We start from the raw sequence: 17,792 nt of genomic DNA, 5'->3' as shown, positions 1-17,792 counted from the left end.
GGGCCGTCGGGTTGAAGGACTTGGAGGGGTCGAGATGTCAGTGTTCCGGTGAGTGATGGGTGCATGAATGCAAAGGTAAGTGTGTCTAAAGTGTGTAAAGAAGTTTAAATTACCTGTACTTACCTTTTCAGCCTGCCTTCCTTCCTCTAGGTTTCAGGAGTCCATCATCTAACTGGCTCTGAAAGCAGAATGGCTGCGATCTATCAAAAGTGACAGCCTGCAGCTTTCTGTGCCAGTGAGATTTCTAACTGAGTCTGTGTAGAAGGACTCAGGTTAGAAGTAAGACTGTCAGTGTTTGACAGCTTCAAACAGCTGTGAAACACTGATATTTCATCTGTCAAAACGTGTTGACAGATGAAATTTCAGTCTGTGACGTCACCTGTTGCCAGGTGGCCCTTAATTAGCCTGCTGAGCCCGCTGGGCGGGCTCAACAAGGTCAATCAAGTTGCAATCGCGTGGATTGGCCGCATCTCGATGGAAGCGGGACTACAACCCTGAAAGTTGTAGTCCCACCTCCTTCCTGACTTCTGAATGAAAATCACCCCCACTAACTTTTTTTTCTGGGATTCTCTTTCATATACATCACTATGGGAAAAATTTACTCGACATTTTTTTGTTTTGGATTTGTGCTATGGGATCTTTTATGTCCAGCTGAGAGGAAAGACAGGGCCTCACTTTAACATCTCATCCAAAAGACGGCACTTGGGACAGTTCAACACCCCCTCAGGACTGCCCTGAAGTGTCAGCATGGATTATGTGCTCAGGTCTCTGTACTAGGGCTTGAACTCACCACCTTCTGACTCACAGACGAAAGAGTTACCAATGAGCCAAGGTGCAAGGCTAAACTAACCTCTGTGCTCATGAAATTGATGGTGCAAACAGTATTTGTTAGTATATAATCTTACATTGCTTACAAATGGTTTTACCAGGGCTTGTCAACTAGCAGAGAGCAATGATGTGGCATCCAGGTTTGTAAAGGGTGTAATAATAATTTCCATGATACATATAGACTTCATATTCTAGTGCACTGTAAAATACGGTGGGTCTGTCTGTCCAATCACTAGCTGAGAATTGTTTATGTGGTATGTATCTGCTCTATAATGTTGACCTATTTTTGTGAATGTCAAAGTTAATCTTCAGCAAGACAATTACTTTTTTTCTTCCAATGCACAGCAAGACTGGCTTGCAAATAAATGTAGAATGCGTAACAATTAATTGTTTTTTATTTCCTGAGAAATTCACTTAATTCAACACAAAGGTCCCAATTATTTAATTCTCCTAGATATGTTGCTGGAATTACACAATTGTAAGTAGTTATACACAAAATAAGAAGCAGAGGTAAGAAAAAACAGTGCGTTCAATATTTATAATTTATTTTGGTGAAACCTGTACATTTTGCAGTCATTGTAAGGTACAACCAAGGGCTTCAACCAGACTTCAATAACTAGTTAGATTTTTCCAGGGAATGTGCCTTCTTCCAACTGATCATTCCATTTGTTTATCTAAGATGTAAAATGTGAAAGGTTATTTCACAGCAAACAACTTTTATGCATTCAGCAGAACTTCAGGTTTTAAACTGTCTACACAATGTCTTGTGGTTAATTATCTTTTATATAATTATTTTAAAATGCAATGCAAGATTCTTGCTCAAGATGACAATGTAACAATAGATAAACAATATAAAACCTATAGGCCTAGAAATTCAGTGCCCTTAGCGCCGATTTTGCGGCGCTAGAGGGCCTAGCGCTGCAATTGGCGCCGGCGCCGAAATTGCCTGGGGCCCTTCCGCCACGGTAGACCGGTAGCGCTGCGCCGGCACCGATGACGTCATCGGTGTGCGCAGCGTCCCGGTTGCCATGCCGACGGGCCCCAGCACCGAAATTCAGTTGCGGCCGCCTCGCCCGTGGCAGCCGCAACTAAGACTCTGGCAACAGAGTCTTACATGACTTTGCGCCGGCGCATTAAAGGCCCCGCGGCGGCCGGCCGCTTTCCCGCCGGCCGCCTGGCCGCAGCTCCCTCCCCGGACTTCCCCCCCCCCCCCCCCGGAACAGAAGCAAGCCCGGCACTTGTCCGAGGTGCCGGGCTCATTTTTACAATGATTTTTGCGGGCCGCGGCCGGGTGCAGGCAGCTCCTCCTTAAGGGAAGGAGGAGGCCTGCACTTCCCGAACCTGCCGCACCGCAGCGGGCGCCGCAGCGCCGGAATAGCGCCGATATTCAGCGCGTAGCGCCAGTTTTCAGGCGCAAACAGCTCTCAGCAGCGCCGGCAGCCGTTTGGGCGCAGAACTATTGAATTTTTGGCCCGCCCAGCACGACTTAGCTCCGGCACTAACTTCCGGCGCTAAAGCCGTCGCTGCGCCAAAACCCAATTTCTAGGCCATATTATTTTAAACTGCAGACTTACAAAATAAATAGTTAGCTTGGCCATTTACATTTGACTTTAAAGACCACAGCTAATTGTATAATTTTATAAAATGTAGCTTGTTTTGTCACATACCCATGAAACTGGGCAGAGTGACTTGTACACCCTGCGGTACCACTCACATGGAGTAGTATCAGCACCTTTCTCATTTAATGCTTTAGTACAACGATGGAAGTCTGTAAGACAATCACAAACAGGATAGTTTGGCTATAAATATCCATACACAAGTATATTTAACTGATCTGAGCAATTTCAATTACCTCAATGGAAACGACAATCTGTGTGGTATGAAACAGGCTGTTGATTCGCTATCAGCCCATTTTGTGCTACTGGCATTGACCAATTTCAGCCCCCACAGAGACATTCATAGAACATACATAGTTCTTGTATTCATTGCTTTAATTTTCAAACAAAGATTTAGGGGGAGAAATTGGGTGAGTAGCGCCACTTGTTAGCGCCTAAAGAGGCAGGCAGTGGCTGTAGCGCCACTGGCTGTGCCTACCGCGATATTGAGTTGGGGCGATAATGGTGGCGTTAGCCTTTTGCGCTGCGCCACCACCGATGACGTCATCGGTGTGCGCAGCGCCCCGTTCGCGATATTTGATAGCGAACGCCGCAGTTGCGCCGTTCGCTATCCGCACCCGGTTCACGGGGCCTTACTGTGTCGGCAGCAGTGCAAGTTAAGGTGGAGGTGTGGGGCGGCCGCCTTTTTCGGCGGCCGCCTGCCAGCACCTCCGTCCCCGGCCTCCTGGTCACCCCCCCCCCCACCCCTGCGGCATTGCCGGCTGTTTCCCGAGAGCCCGGCACTTCTCCACGGTGCCGGGCTCGTTTGCCGGCACTCGCGATCGGGGATCGCGCTGTTGCAGGCACCTCCCCCTTAACAGTGGGAGGAAGGCCTGCAGTACCGCAGCGTGCCGTGCCGCAGCGTGTGGCGCTGCGGCACGTTGCGCTGCGATATTCAGTTTCAGCACCCTAAGAGGGACGCGGAGCGCCTCGAGCCTCGCCCCGTGTCCCTCGAGGGGCAATGAAACGGAATATCTGATGATCGCTGAAGCCTCAAACGCTGCGCTAAATCCTGCGCTCAGGCGACTTTTGCGCCACTTTGGCGCCCCAACCCAATTTCTAGGCCTTAGATTGTAAAATGCATGAATAGGAGATATGTCAAGCTTAACTGATGGTCTGTGCAATGCCAGATACTTATGACCAAATTGGACTTGTAAAGAAGACAGCTGACCAACTGCTGAAAGTTAATGCTAAGATGACACTAGCAAAGGGAGTTGGGCAGAGCAGCGAGTCACAAACCCTTACAATCTGGGTCTGAATCAAACATAGAAAAGTCCGATGAAAGTCTTCTTGTCCCTTTTGCTTTAAGGATGCCACAATAGGCACAATCAACAAGATTAACTGGCAATGATTTAGTGCAAATTGACACTATACTGCAATCTTACTGAGTGAGGCCATAGCAATGGCTGGCATGAAAAATTGAAAATTGATGTTGGTACAGAACAAGATGCATACATGGTTAAGAGACAAATCTGAAGCAGAGTGGAAGAAACTTTACTCTGCATATGGCTGTGCTACACTTGGTCTTGGACTACATTACACTCAGACTATTAGCTGCAGTTTGTGTTTCAGCCAGACCCAACCCTGTTTACTATGTTTGACTCCTGCCTGCCAGGAACTTTAACTGTTCTGTTTAGGAGAAAGCTCTGTGCAAGCCTAGATACACACATATGTACATATTTCTCGCAACAATTTGAAATTTAAAATGTTTAAGAAGCACCTAAGGGAGAACCCCTGCTCTTTAAATTGAGCAGGGTTACAATCCATTCACAGTTTCACGCATCTGCGAAATTTAACATTGAAAAAGCCGGTCCCGTATGCATGGGACCAGCAGAGAGCTGCACAGCTTAGAGGGAACATTGGTTACAATGTATCAATGAACCTTGGACCATAGGAACATGAGTAGGTCATTCAGCCCTTTGAGCCCGTTCCGCCATTCAATTAGATTATGCCTGATCTATATCTCAATTCCATTTACCTGCCTTTGCTCCATATCCCATCTTCCACCCTCCATAAACTTAAGCTAATCCAAAACTCTGCTGTCCGTGTCCTAACTCGCACCAAGTCCTGTTCACCAATCACCCCTGTGCTTGCTGACTTGCATTGGCTCCCAGTTAAGCAAAGCCTCGACTTTAAAATTCTCATCCTGGTTTTCAAATCCCTCAATGACCTCACCTCTTCTTATCTCTGTAACCTCCTCTAGCTCTACAACCCGCTGGGATATCTGCACTGCTCTAATTCTGGCCTCTTGCGCATCCCCGATTTTAATTGAAGGGATAATTACTAATCCTAGCCCCTTTTAGGGCTACCCCGGATCAGGCGTATTCCCCAGACGTTCACTTTCAACTAAAGTTTGAGGTAGCCGAATCCTAACGACGCTTAATTGGGTCTAAAGGTCCAGACTATCTCTCCCTAAAGGAAAGGAACAACCTGAAGATGTTACCGTCCTCCAGATAGCACTTTTAATAAGTTTAGCTAGACTGTAACCTTCCGCATATTATGAGGGTCTAGAAAACTCTCTCAGAATTCTGCAACTCCTCACCAAGGAGCGTACAGAGATTGAGTTCGCAAGTTTGATACAGAAGTATTATGTTGAGACAATTCTAAAAATATATAGATTTATTAAAGAACTGACATGCAGTTTACAGTTGGTGTTTCAATCGCAACATTAGCAGTTCCAAATACAAAAAACTTACAATTCTATTATCAGAGATCCTTATTCTCAAATCTTAACTTCGCTAGTTTTACAGTTCTTAGTTTATTCCAGGATATCCACCAAAATCAAATAGAATACCTTGATCCCCGAGATACAAAGAGTTGAAGACTTGCAGAGCTTGCCTCTGAAGCCTGAGAATTGCTTTGCCCCTTTACAGCGAGACTATCATCCCATTTGAAAGTTCAATTTTTATACCCTTTTGCAGTGGTATTTCCTTTGAAGTTTTCTGCGGATGTAAGCTAATTATCTCTAGTCATTTTTCTGTTGACCCCTGCTATTTCTACAGTTAGATCAGCTGGTAGCATTAAGAATTATGTCTCTACCCTAGATGTTTGAAGCTTATCATAAAAAATGGTGTGGAGCAGGTGCACCTATTTGATGTCATTTTTACCAAGGTCTTCTATTTGTGTCTTTTTACAATGTGTAAATTAAAAACACCTCAACCGGGTGCACCATTGTCTTCTTAGTTACCTCAGCTGGTTGTAACACAGACTCGTGTCTCCTGTGTTTCATTTGATGTCATTTTCACAAAGGCATATGTTTCTTAATCTTATGTGATTCTTTCCAAAGTGTAATTTAAAACACCTTAACAGGGTGTACCATTGTGTTCTGTCCAAGGCTTCAGACTATCAGGAACCTCCAACCTCCTGTTTCAATAAGGTTATTGATTCAGTGTCAACAACTTATCTTATCTCAATAGCCTGTATGCTGTTTACAGCTTCTCCATTGTTAGGTTTTTAGATTTTCAAGCCCAGTTTGTCATGTTACAAAGGCCAGAATTATTTCATAGAATGGTGTATTTTTCTGGATATAGCTTATTCCTTCACATAATCACTCCACCATTGGTGGCCATGCCTTCAGCTGCCGAGGCCCTAGGCTCTAGAATTCCCTTCCTAAAACTCTACGTGCTCTACCTCTCTTTCCTCCTTTAAGATGCTCCTTAAAGATGACCAAGCTTCTGGCCTAATATCCTCTTATGTGGCTTGGTATCAAATTTTGGTTGATAATGATCCTGTGAAGTGCCTTGGGACATTTTACTATGTTAAACGTGCTATATAATTGCAAGTTGTTGTTGTTGATACCCTTATCTAACAAAAATCTGTCGATCTCAGTCTTGAAAATTTCAGTGACCCAGCATCCACAGCCTTTTGGGGAAGCACTTTGTAAACCAGCCTCGACACTACAGTGGATTTACACTCCTTGCAGTGTCGAAGTGAAATGACATACTTAAAAGTTATCTTGAAATACAAGAATAATTTTTCACTGTTAGGCACTAACTTACAAACTTCCTGCACTTCACTCCAGGTCAGCACTGACTCCAGAAATCGGTTTGGACCAAGGCTAAACTGGCAGCATAAATTGTAACGGCTGCAGCGGCACTTCCCTCTGCTCGCCGCCTGAGGGCGGTTTTTGAGGCCTCGGTGCGCAGCTGCCATGCTTTCTGGGCCCCTCTCCTCACATGTTTCTCGAGTAATTGATCTCATCAGAGTAATTAGGCTAGTTAATAAAGTTGTTTGGTTTTGTCCCTCTTTTGTCTTCTATGCCTCTGGCCTCACCTGTGTCTTGTTAATGTATTTGTCTCCCGTCTCATTTGATTAATTATGTCACGTGACCACTCTGGCCTGTATTTAAGCTTCCTATTTCCTGTCCTCTTTGCTCAGTCCTGGGTTCGCCTGCCTGCAAGTAACAGCTCTTGCTGTGTCTCTGGCGTTCTCGAGTCTCTACTGAATCTCCTTTCGAGTGTAACCATGTCTCTGTGTTTTCAAGTATCAAGTGAAGCATCTTTCGAGTTCTACCCGGTCTCGAGTCCTTGGATAGGTTTCCTGCGCTTGGGTCCACTACCGAAACCCTAGCAAAACGGCCCCGTGAATGCACGGCCCCGTGACATAAATGCACCTTGAGAGTGCTTATTTCTGACTAGGAGAAAAATACTTCCATTCTCCAGCACTGACATCAATCACCTCATGTGCACCAAAAGATCCAAATAATAAAAAAGGCAACAACTGCTATTAATCAATAGTTGCCCAAAAATAGCTAGAAATTCTGGTAGGAGGCATGATATAAATTATCGTTAAATTCCCAGAAAGGTACTATGAGTGTATTTATTTTGGAAAACATTTTTTAAATTAACCATTTTAAAAGCTGTGTAGAAATTTCAACTTCAGTATCATATAATTCTGTGCATTTAAATGTATTAGCATATTTATGAATATTAATTAACTTCTTTACAATCGTTTGCATTTTTAGAACAGGTTAAATCTCATGTTTATTTACTAGCAGCAAAAATTGGAGCATTTGAGAAAATGCTAAACTTGCTAACTTTAAGAAATCATTACAGAACAAGCAGGAAATGAGCAGGACAATGGACACTTGTTAGTTCAATGAAAAAAAACCAATTTTAAACATAAATGTGCATAAGTTTATGTTTTCGCAAGACAGATAAATATGGTTAAGGCCCATGTTCTCTGCTTCTGCACTCTATACCAAATCTCAACACAACACTTTCTCACCCAGGTAATTTTGAAAGCAGTTCCTGGTTTGGTTTTGGTTGGGAAACCTGGCATCGAAAGGAGCCGTCTTGTACTTCTTCAACTTGTCCTGGATATTCTCTGCCATCGTACCTGACAAAAGACTTCACTAAATTAAAACAAATCTATAAAATGTTTTGAAGAACAGACACAATGGGCTGGATTTTCATTGAGGAGGCGGGACTGCAACTTTCGGGGTTGTAGTCCCGCCTCCATCGAGTTGTGGCCAACCCACGCGATTTTCACTTGATTGACCTTGTTGAGCCTGCCCAGCGGGCTCAGCAGGCCAATTAAGGGCTACCCGGCAACAGGTGACATCACAGACAGACAATTTCATCTGTCAAGAGCTTTTGACAGATGAAATATCAGTGTTTCACAGCTGTTTGAAGCTGTCAAACACTGACAATCTGTACTCCAAGTTAATTCCTTCCTCTCAGGATGATTTAGAGATCTCTCCGGAACAGAAAGCTGAATGCTGCAGATTTTGACAGATCGCGGCCATTCTGCTTTCTGTGCTGGTGAGATGAGGGACTCCCGAGACCTGAAGGAAGGAAGGCTGTAAAGGTAAGTAAATGTAAGTAAAACTTCTTTAAACACTTTACACACACCAAACACACTTACCTCTGAACTCATGCACCCATCACTCACCTGAACACCAGACATCTCGACCCCTCCAAGCCTTTCATCCCAACGGCCTGCCTCGCTAGTAGTTTGGAGCCAATATAAATAGGGATTAGGCTAAAAACTGCCTGTTCACTACCTGTTAACAGGCTGTTAATTGGCACTAATCCCCTTCCTGCCTGGGGAGGCGGGTCCCACCGCGGATCGGGTACCCACCTCCTTTGAAACTGGCATGGATTTTAACCCCCCACATGCCTCCAATCCCGCCTCCACGGCTCAATGAAAATCCTGCCCAACATGCCTTTTGGAGAATGTGGCGTCGATTGAGTCTTCCAATCAACAAGGGCCTCCTCTGAGGGTGCCCTGTCTGAATAGCAGGCGAACATGGGGTTATTGTGGGGCTCTGCGCCCACTTGCTTTTCCTTTCAAATGAACGGTCTTTCTAAAGTGTGGAGGCTGGGCGATCATCAAAGCAACAGCTTTCCACAAGAACCTCCCGCAAAATGCGGCTTAGGGACAGCGCGGATACCGAGAGATGTGTGAGACAGAGATCAAGGCGATCCCAGCCGGCACTGGAGTGCATGTGGCTGTTATTTACCTTTCAGTTTGTACTGAATAAAGTGCTTTAAACATCATCAGTGATAATTTACCCATAGCAAACCGAGTAAAGAAAACCAGTAGCAGAAATCCACCTCCAACCAACAGCTCTTGCAGTCTATCTACCCCGATCTTAATGTTATAGTCAGTTTGAAAGTTAAATTAGGTCATAAAAAACATAACGAGTGATTACTAATTTACATGAAAATATAACGTACCAAGCTCCGCCTTAATTATTTAAATATGCGCAATGGGCACAAAATAGTGTTACCCAGAATTAAAACCCTTCATTGCACTCCAGGCCTAGATGGGGAAAGTGAGTTGTGCAAATTACAGTTCTCAAATCAAATCCTGTCAACTGAAAATGGGGAGAGCATCACCATACCGCTGGTCAGTTATTACCCGCTGTTCACAATCCTTATCACAAAGCACGAAAATACTGGGCGGCGGAACCTTATAGAACTACAGTACTGTATTACTAAACGGCACGAAATGAATCACTTTTTGCTTTTAAGGGAATTTAAAAGATATGGATTCTATTTTCTAATTGTAAAACTTATTTTTCCTAGTACTGGAGGAAGGAAGGTTTAACTTGCATAAAATATCTGACAACAAAGCGGAGTGAAAGGTTACAATAGGCCAGGGGAACTAACTATATCTCTGAACAAATTCCCTGGTGTGAGCCCGATCCAATGTAGGAACATCAACACTTAGAACTTAGCAAGTTTAAGCCCTTTTTAAACTTGGATACTTGCACCCTCTACATCCTACTTCAAGACTCTTTTTTTCTGTTCCAAATAAATGTAGAGTTACCTGAAGTACGTATTTAATTAGATGTTGGCTCAATGCAGTTACAGTCAACTGGATCTCCAGACCCCAGAAAGCTGGGAGATAAAAGGCACTTTCCAAAGCCTGACCTACATCTGCCTCCAGACCTTTCACTCAATCGTCATGTTCCCTCTCTGTGTCTTATGTACATGGCCAGTCAGTTTGCACATCACCCTCACTGTTCACTATTCTCCTTTTCTTATCAATTTCCCCACTGGCACAGATTGGAATCTCTGACGGAGACTCGCTCTCCGCCCACTGCATCATAGCCAAGCCAATCCCACTCTATGTCCTCAGAAGGACACTTTCCAACAGGGATCACCGGATAGCAACAAGGAGCAGGGACCATGACCTACTTCCCCATTCTTTATATAGGGAACACTAATACCAAATGCAGCAGTGCCCTAACATACCAGTATCAGCTGACGAAGGGTCGCAGATCCGAAACGTTCACTCTGTTTCTCTCTGCACGGATGCTGCCTGACCTGCTGTGTGTTTCCAGCATTTTCTGTTGTTAAACCAGTATCGGCGATTGCATCGCTGAGACCAGCTAGCTCAGGACAGAGGAAGGATCAAGGCTTGGCCATTCTGCTGTGTGCACCTTGCTTTTCCAACAGCCTAAATACTAGATATAGATTTAAGCTGTGAAAACAATGGCAAAAAAATTGGATATTAGCCCACAACGAACATCATTATTAGATTTCATATTTGAATTCCCATCCAATTTATACACAGATGCCTTCAATCTGTCTCCAACACTAAATCTTTCAGCAGAAACTGGCGACAGCTCCCAGCAACCATTGTTCGCGAATTCTCCTTTTACCTGTTCCAATGGCAAACCAGGATCAACTCAAATTACAGAAATATCCACTTTCATTTTCTAACTAGATAAAAAGCGGACGGTAAAGTGTTCCGCATTGTCTACAGTTACGCGACAGATGTGCAGAATGTGTAAAATTAAACTTTAATTGTCGGATCAAAGATCCAAAGTCCTCTGTCAGCCCTTTCAAGGTCTAAAGAAGTATTAGCTGCCGATCTGGTTTAACATTGCACACGGTAATATCGCCTCCACACAACAAGGTGATGATTAAAATGAAGTCGCGCATCTTAATTCGCGGGCGCCCCTCGTTCCCCAGGTGCTGCCGAAACCCGAGTCCACTCACAACACGCCCCACTCCAACCTTTGCAAGGTAAGAATCCCCCCAATAGATCGAAAGACGCTTAAAATCGCGAGCATGTGCTTCTCGTTAAACTGCTCAATATAGCAAACGAGACATTACTTACTTTTAGTTCAAAGTGACAGAGAAACGTGCAGCACAACAGGTTCACTTCCCCCGCAAGTCCGTGCGCGATCAGTAACGCTACATGGCGGAGGGGTCACAGGAACTAACCTTCCTGCCACTCCTATATTCATTTTATAGACTCCACAAATAAATGACACATTTGTGACCGAGTTGCGTACTTAACGTGGTATGAGCGTGATGTAAATGTAATATGTATTTTAAATACTATTATAACTTAAAGGAAGTGCAACCCGGAAAAGGAACTCATGGAATAGCAGCAAGTTGATGAATTGTACTAAAATGTTGCAACATGCCCCAAAAGCATATGTGATGATCAACATATAAGCAATGTATGGAAGCACTTTGTGTGTGTAAACGGAATATGAGCTAATTCCTATAGTATATGTAGCGTTGTTATCAGCTTGTTATTAACAACTACAGTAGCTTTATAAACAATTGAGATAGAATCTTACAATAGTAAACCACGTTTACTTGTACAGTGCTGTATAAAACCTGCCACTGTCCCAGGCCTTGTTGGAGATGGAAACCTCCTGTGAAGCTATTGACACCATATTAGTGTAAAGGAGTTCAAAATTAACAAGCTTCAAGCAAGAAATGAGCTGTCAAGAAAGAAAGAACTTCCATTTATATGGAGCTTTTCACCACCTCAAGACGTCCCAAAGTGCTTCAGCTCAATGAAATACTTTAGAGGTGTAGTCGCTGTTGTAATGTAGGCAATGGTGGCAGTCAGTTTGCGCAAGCCAAGGTTCCAGAACAGCAATAAGACAAATGGCCAGATAATACAAATAACAACAGAAAATGCTGGAAATACTCAGCAGGCCAGGCAGCATCCGTGGAGAGAGAAACAGAGTTAACGTTTCAGGTCTGGGACCCTTCGTCAGAACTGGAAAAAGCTGGAGATGTAACAGAGGTGCAGAGAGGGGGAGGAAGGAATTGAAGGAACATACTTGTGCTTATGTAAGAGGCCAGAAAGAGAAAATATTGCAAATGGGAATGGCAAAATCATACAGCATGAAAAATGGGGGCAGGGGTTATAGTTTGAAATTGTTGAACTCAATGTTGAGTCCAGAAGGCTGTAAAGTGCCTAATCGAAAGATGAGCTGCTGTTCCTCGAGCTTACGTTGAGCTTCATTGGAACAATGTAATAGGCCGAGGACAGAGAGCGAGGAACGATGAATATCTTGGAGATATTTGTAATCCTGGGTGGATCCGAAACATGAAGGGTGGAAGTTCAGTTGGAATCCACATGGATTCCAGTCTAAGGATAAGGGGTAAGCCATTTAGGACAGAAATGAGGAGGAATTTCTTCACCCAGAGAGTGGTGAACCTGTGGAATTCTCTACCACAGAGGGCGGTGGAGGCCAATTCATTAAATATATTCAAGAAGGAGTTGGATATATTTCTTAAGGCTAAAGGGATCAAGGGATATGGGGAGAAAGCAGGGACAGGGTACTGAATTTGGATGATCAGCCATGATCGTATTGAATGGCGGCGCAAGCTCGAGGGGCCGAATGGCCTACTCCTGCTCCTATCTTCTATGTTTCTATGGAATAAGTCAGAACCGGAAGTTCTGACAAAGGGTCCCAGACCTGAAACGTTAACTCTGTTTCTCTCTCCACGGATGCTGCCTGGCCTGCTGAGTATTTCCAGCATTCTCTGTTGTTATTTCAGATTTCCAGCATCTGCAGTATTTTGCTATTGTGGCCAGATAATACATTTGTTTATATCTTGGCTATGACATATGCGTTTGGGAGGAAGCATTTTATTACAATATATCAACGTGCCTTTTATCAGTTGCTTTTGTTCCATAAGTTCATTTTCTGGTTTGCACTTCCTTTAAGTTATAATAGTATTTAAAATACATTGTAAATTTGCATTGTGCTCATACAATGTAACACAACCACAAATGTATCTTTTTTTAAATTTAAAAATGAAATGGTACAATTATAAAGCGGGCGCAGGAACAGAGAGACCTAGGGGTGTATCTACACAAATCTTTGAAGGTGGCAGGACAAGTTGAGAAGGCTGTTAAAAAAGCATACTGGATCTTTATAAAGAGATACATGGAGCAAGGAAGATATACTAAATGTTTATAAATCACTGGTTAGGCCCCAGCTAGAGTATTGTGTCCAATTCTGGGCAGGAAGGATGTCAAGGCTTGAGAGAGGGTACCAGGGATGGGGGACTTCAATTATGTGGAGAGACTAGAGAAGCTGGGGTGTTCTCCTTAGAGCAGAGAAGGTTAAGGGGAAATTTGATAGAGGTGTTCAAAATAATGAAGGGTTTTGCAAGAGTAGAGAAACTGTTTCCAGTGGCAGAAGGGTCGGTAACCAAAGGACACAGATTTACAGTAATTGGCTAAAAAAAAGAGGCACGATGAGGAGAATATGTTTAAGCAGCGAGTTGTTATGATCTGGAATGTACTGCCTGATAGGATGGTGGAAGCAGATTCAATAAAACTTTCAAAAGGGAATTGGATAAATACTTGAAAGGGAAAACATTGCAGGGCTATTGGGAAAGGGCAAGGGTGTGGGACTAATTGGATGGCTCTGTCAAAGGGCTGGCACAGGCATGATGGGCAGAATGGCCTCCTTCTGTGCTGTATCATTCTATGATTCTATTTAAAAATAATATAGGAGAAGCAGCAAGGTTAGATTATCTGTTTTAGTGCTGTTGGTTGAGGGATAAATGTTGGCCAAGAGACCGAACAAAATCCCCTGCTCTTCATCAAAATGTGACATGGGAACGTTTACATCCACCTGAGAAGGCAAATGGGACCTCGGTCCAACATCAAGCTTATTTGGGTTGCACATTTCTGTAAAAGGAGAAAAAGACCAAAAACAGGATGAAGTCAATGGAGAGAGTTTGGGCGCAAAATTTGGATCTGTATTGCCCATTTTTTGGGCACAACGGGTGGCCTTAGAGCTCCAAAATTGCATCCATGGCGCACACGTGTGGGGCGAATCGCACTGGACGCTATATTGGTGAGGACATTAGCGCGCATAGTAAGCGTCTGCTGGAAGTATGCAGAACAGGCAGATTATGACGTCAATCCGTGTGCAACGCTGGTTTGATGCCAGCGCTGCCATTTTGGAGCACAATGCTCCCACTAACGTCCTCTCTTAACCTTGCACAGCTGAACGCACATTCAGCAGCAGGAAGGACCCTCCACCAGCGCTATTTACAGGTTAGTTGCTGATTCATTCCTGCTGACTGTTGCTATGATTCTACAAGTGTTTGGTGCTTTCTATAGTTGTCTCAAATTACAAAAGTCTACAGGGAGCAGTGTGGCAGGTGCTAAGGACTTTTTCCTGACTTCAAGGCTTCTGCACGGTGACTCAACCGTGGCTGACAAGGGAAATTAGGGATAGCTTAAGATCCAAGGAGAGGACATATAAATTGGCCAAAAAAAAACAGTAAACCTGAGAATTGGGAGCAGTTTAGGATTCAACAAAGGCGGACAAAGGGATTAATTAAGAGAGGGGAAATAGAGTATGAGAGTAAGCTCACAGGGAACATAAAAACTGACTGTAAAAGCTTTTATAGATATGTGAAGAGAAAAAGATTGGTGAAGTCAAGCGTAGGTCCCTTGCAGTCAGAATCAGGGGAATTTATAATGGGGAACAAAGAAATGGCAGACCAATTAAATACATATTTTGGGTCTGTCTTCACAAAGGAGGACACAAATAACCTCCCAGAGATGTCAGGGAACATAGGGTCTGATGAAAGGGTGGAACTGAAAGAAATCAGTATTTGTAGGGAAATGGTGTTAGGGAAATTGATGGGATTGAAGGCTGATAAATCCCCAGGGCCTGATAATCTACATCCTAGGGTACTTAAGGAAGTGGCCCTAGAAATAATAGATGTATTGCTGGTCATCTTCCAACATTCGATAGACTCTGGAACAGTACCCATGGATTGGAGGGTAGCTAATGTTACCCCACTATTCAAAAAAGGTGGTAGAGAGAAGACAGGGAATTACAGACTGGTGAGCCTGACATCGGTAGTGGGGAAAATGCTAGAGTCCATTATAAAAGATGTAATAGCAGAGCACTTGGAAAACAGTGACAGGATCGGACAAAGTCAACATGGATTTACAAAAGGTAAATCGTGCTTGACTAATCTACTGGAATTTTTTGAGGATGTAACTGGTAAAATAGATAAGGGAGAACCAGTGGATGTGGTGTATTTGGACTTTCAAAAGGCTTTCGATAAGGTCCTGCATAAGAGATTAGCATGTAAAGTTAAGGCACATGGGATTGGGGGCAAGGTGTTGACTTGGATAGAGAACTGGTTGGCAGACAGAAAGCAAAGAGTTGGAATAAACGGGTCTTTTTCCGAGTGGCAGGCAGTGACTAGTGGGGTACTGCAGGGATTGGTCCTTGGACCCCAGCTATTCACAATATATATTAATGATCTAGACGAGGGAACTAGATGTAATATCTCCAAGTTTGCAGATGACACAAAGCTTGGTGGGCATGTGTGCTGTGAGGAGGATGCCGAGAAACTCCAGGATGATTTGGACAGGTTGGGTGACTGGGCAGAAGCATGGCAGATGCAATATAACGTGGATAAATGCGAGGTTATCCACTTTGGTGTCAAAAACAGGAAGGCAGATTATTATCTGAATGGCAATAGATTGGGAGAAGGGGAAGTGCAACGAGACCTGGGTGTCCTTGTGCACCAATCACTGAAGGTAAGCATGCAGGTGCAGCAGGCGTTAAGAAGGCAAATGGTATGTTGGCCTTCGTAGCGAGAGGATTTGAGTACAGGAACAAGGATGTCTTGCTGCAGTTGTACAGGGCCTTGGTGAGACCACATCTTGTGTATTGTGTGCAGTTTTGGTCGCCTTATCTGAGGAAGGATTTTCTTGCCATGGAGGGAGTGCAGCAAAGATTCACCAGGCTGATACCTGGGATGGCAGGAATGATTTATGAGGAGAGATTGGGTCAATTGAGCTTATACTCGCTGGAGTTTAAAAGAATGAGAGGGGATCTCATTGAAAGTTATAAAATTCTAACAGGACTAGATGCAGGAAGGATGTTCCCGATGGTTGGGGAGTCCAGAACCAGGGGTCACGGTCTAAGGATAAGGGGTAAGCCATTTAGGACAGAGATGAGGAGGAATTTCCAGAGAGTGGTGAACCTGTGGAATTCTCTACCACAGAAGGCAGTAGAGGCCAATTCATTAAATATATTCAAGAAGGAGTTGGATATATTTCTTAAGGCTAAAGGGATCAAGGGATATGGTGAGAAGGCAGGAACGGGGTGCTGAATTTGGATGATCAGCCATGATCTCATTGAATGGCGGAGCAGGCTTGAGGGGCCGAATAGCCTACTCCTGCTCCTATCTTCTATGTTTCTATGCATAAACCACTTGCTGCCAGACATGGGTGCACTAGTAGGAATTCCCCTTGGAATACAGCATGACTTGGAGAATGAACAGAGGTTGCGCAGAGCAGGACAAGCTGCTGGAAGAGGGAGGAGGAGGAGGGGGAGTAGGGCTCTCAGCAGAAGGCCAGGGTGTTCAGGGAGCAATTCTCCTACCTGAACTTCAACAATGAACAATGTGTGAGATGTTTGCACTTCAGTTAGGACATCCTCAACAAAATCTGCCACCTGCTGCAGCCACAATTGCAACCTCAGAGCAGGACGAGGACAGCTGTGAAGGTGACCGTGGTGATGAACTTTTATGCGTCTGGCTCCTTCCAGGCTGGAGCTGGAGATATTTGCAACATCTCCCAGTTTGCCATCCACTGTTGCATAAGGGAGGTCACTGAGACTCTCTATTCAAAGAGAGCTGACTACATTTGATTCTCTCTTGCCAGAGAGCAGCAGGCGGAGTGGGCACATGGCTTTGCAAGGATTGCAGGCTTTTCCATGGTGCAGGGTGCCATTAACAGCATGCACAGTGCTTTGCAGGCGCCGCAGGTCAACTCTGCCATACACCAGAACCGGAAGGGATCCCACTCCCACAACATTCAGCTGATGTGCGACCATAGGCAGCGAATCATGCAGGTCAATGCCTGGTACCTTGGCCACAGTCATGATGCCTTCATTCTGCAGCAGTCCACTGTGGCTACTGGATGACAAGGGCTATCCACTGACAACATTGCTCATGGCTCTGGTGTGCAACCCTGCACATGTGGGCAGCATGCATACAATGAAAGCCATGCTGCCACATGAAATGTGATAGAGCAGACCATTGTTGTGCTGAAACAATGCTTCCGCTGCCTGGACCGCTTTGGAGGAGCCCTCCGGTACTTGGCAGAGCATGTGTCAAGATTCGTGATGGTCTGTTGCAAGCTGCACGCTGCACAGCCTCGCAATCATAAGGGCACAGTACTTGCCACCAGCTATATGACAAGCTGCTGAGGAGCAGGAGCATGAGGACGAGGAAGGGATGAGGCAACCCAGGCTGTCTTTCTGCTGGGCTGTCCATAAAGAACTCATCTGAGTGCGATACCAATAGCCAGAACCCCAATTCCCCATGCACCAATAGTCCTACTCCTTACCTCCCCTCTGTCATTGACCCTCACAGCGTCTGCTTATCCACAATACAAAAATAAAAGCCTCCATAAAACAAACATTCCAAACCAAATTTATAAATCCGGTCATTCCATATTGTAAATGAATCACCCTTGTGCATTCCCTTAGTGCCTGTCTTCCATGTGCCTTTGCCTGTCCTAGTGCTCCTACGCAGTGCTACCCCAGTG

General features: G+C 44.5%; 1 protein-coding gene across 2 annotated transcripts; it reads right to left on the bottom strand.

The window, feature by feature from the left end:
* Positions 1-1,352: 1,352 nt before the first annotated feature.
* Positions 1,353-11,176, bottom strand: LOC147110476 (cytochrome c oxidase subunit 6B1-like). 2 transcript variants are annotated; one of them, XM_086000479.1, is made up of 5 exons: positions 11,058-11,176; positions 10,187-10,415; positions 7,710-7,820; positions 2,496-2,596; positions 1,353-1,502 (listed from the first exon to the last, which is right to left on the bottom strand). In XM_086000479.1, exons 3-5 carry the CDS (start codon positions 7,813-7,815, stop codon positions 1,449-1,451), a joined length of 261 nt encoding a protein of 86 aa, XP_085856605.1. In that variant the 5' UTR covers positions 7,816-7,820; positions 10,187-10,415; positions 11,058-11,176; the 3' UTR covers positions 1,353-1,448. The 2 variants fall into 2 exon arrangements, with proteins under 2 accessions (XP_085856605.1, XP_085856604.1); XM_086000478.1 differs by lacking the exon at positions 10,187-10,415 and having other exon boundaries at positions 11,058-11,174.
* Between the last annotated feature and the right edge of the window lie 6,616 nt (positions 11,177-17,792).

The sequence above is a fragment of the Somniosus microcephalus genome, chromosome 11 (genome assembly GCF_052327205.1).
Source record: "Somniosus microcephalus isolate GS21.2 chromosome 11, FLI_Smic_1.0, whole genome shotgun sequence".
Classification (NCBI taxonomy): domain Eukaryota; kingdom Metazoa; phylum Chordata; class Chondrichthyes; order Squaliformes; family Somniosidae; genus Somniosus; species Somniosus microcephalus.
The sequence above is the reverse complement of the archived record's forward strand: the minus strand, read 5'-3'. Positions and strand labels throughout refer to the sequence as shown.

Coding starts and splice junctions, on each gene's coding strand:
- LOC147110476 (XM_086000479.1), bottom strand. CDS start 7,815: ATGGCAGAGAATATCCAGGACAAGTTGAAGAAGTACAAGACGGCTCCT. Junction 2,597..7,709: donor CTGCTTTCAAAATTACCTGG/GTGAGAAAGTGT, acceptor ATTGTCTTACAG/ACTTCCATCGTTGTACTAAA. Junction 1,503..2,495: donor CACTCTGCCCAGTTTCATGG/GTATGTGACAAA, acceptor TTTACATCTTAG/ATAAACAAATGGAATGATCA.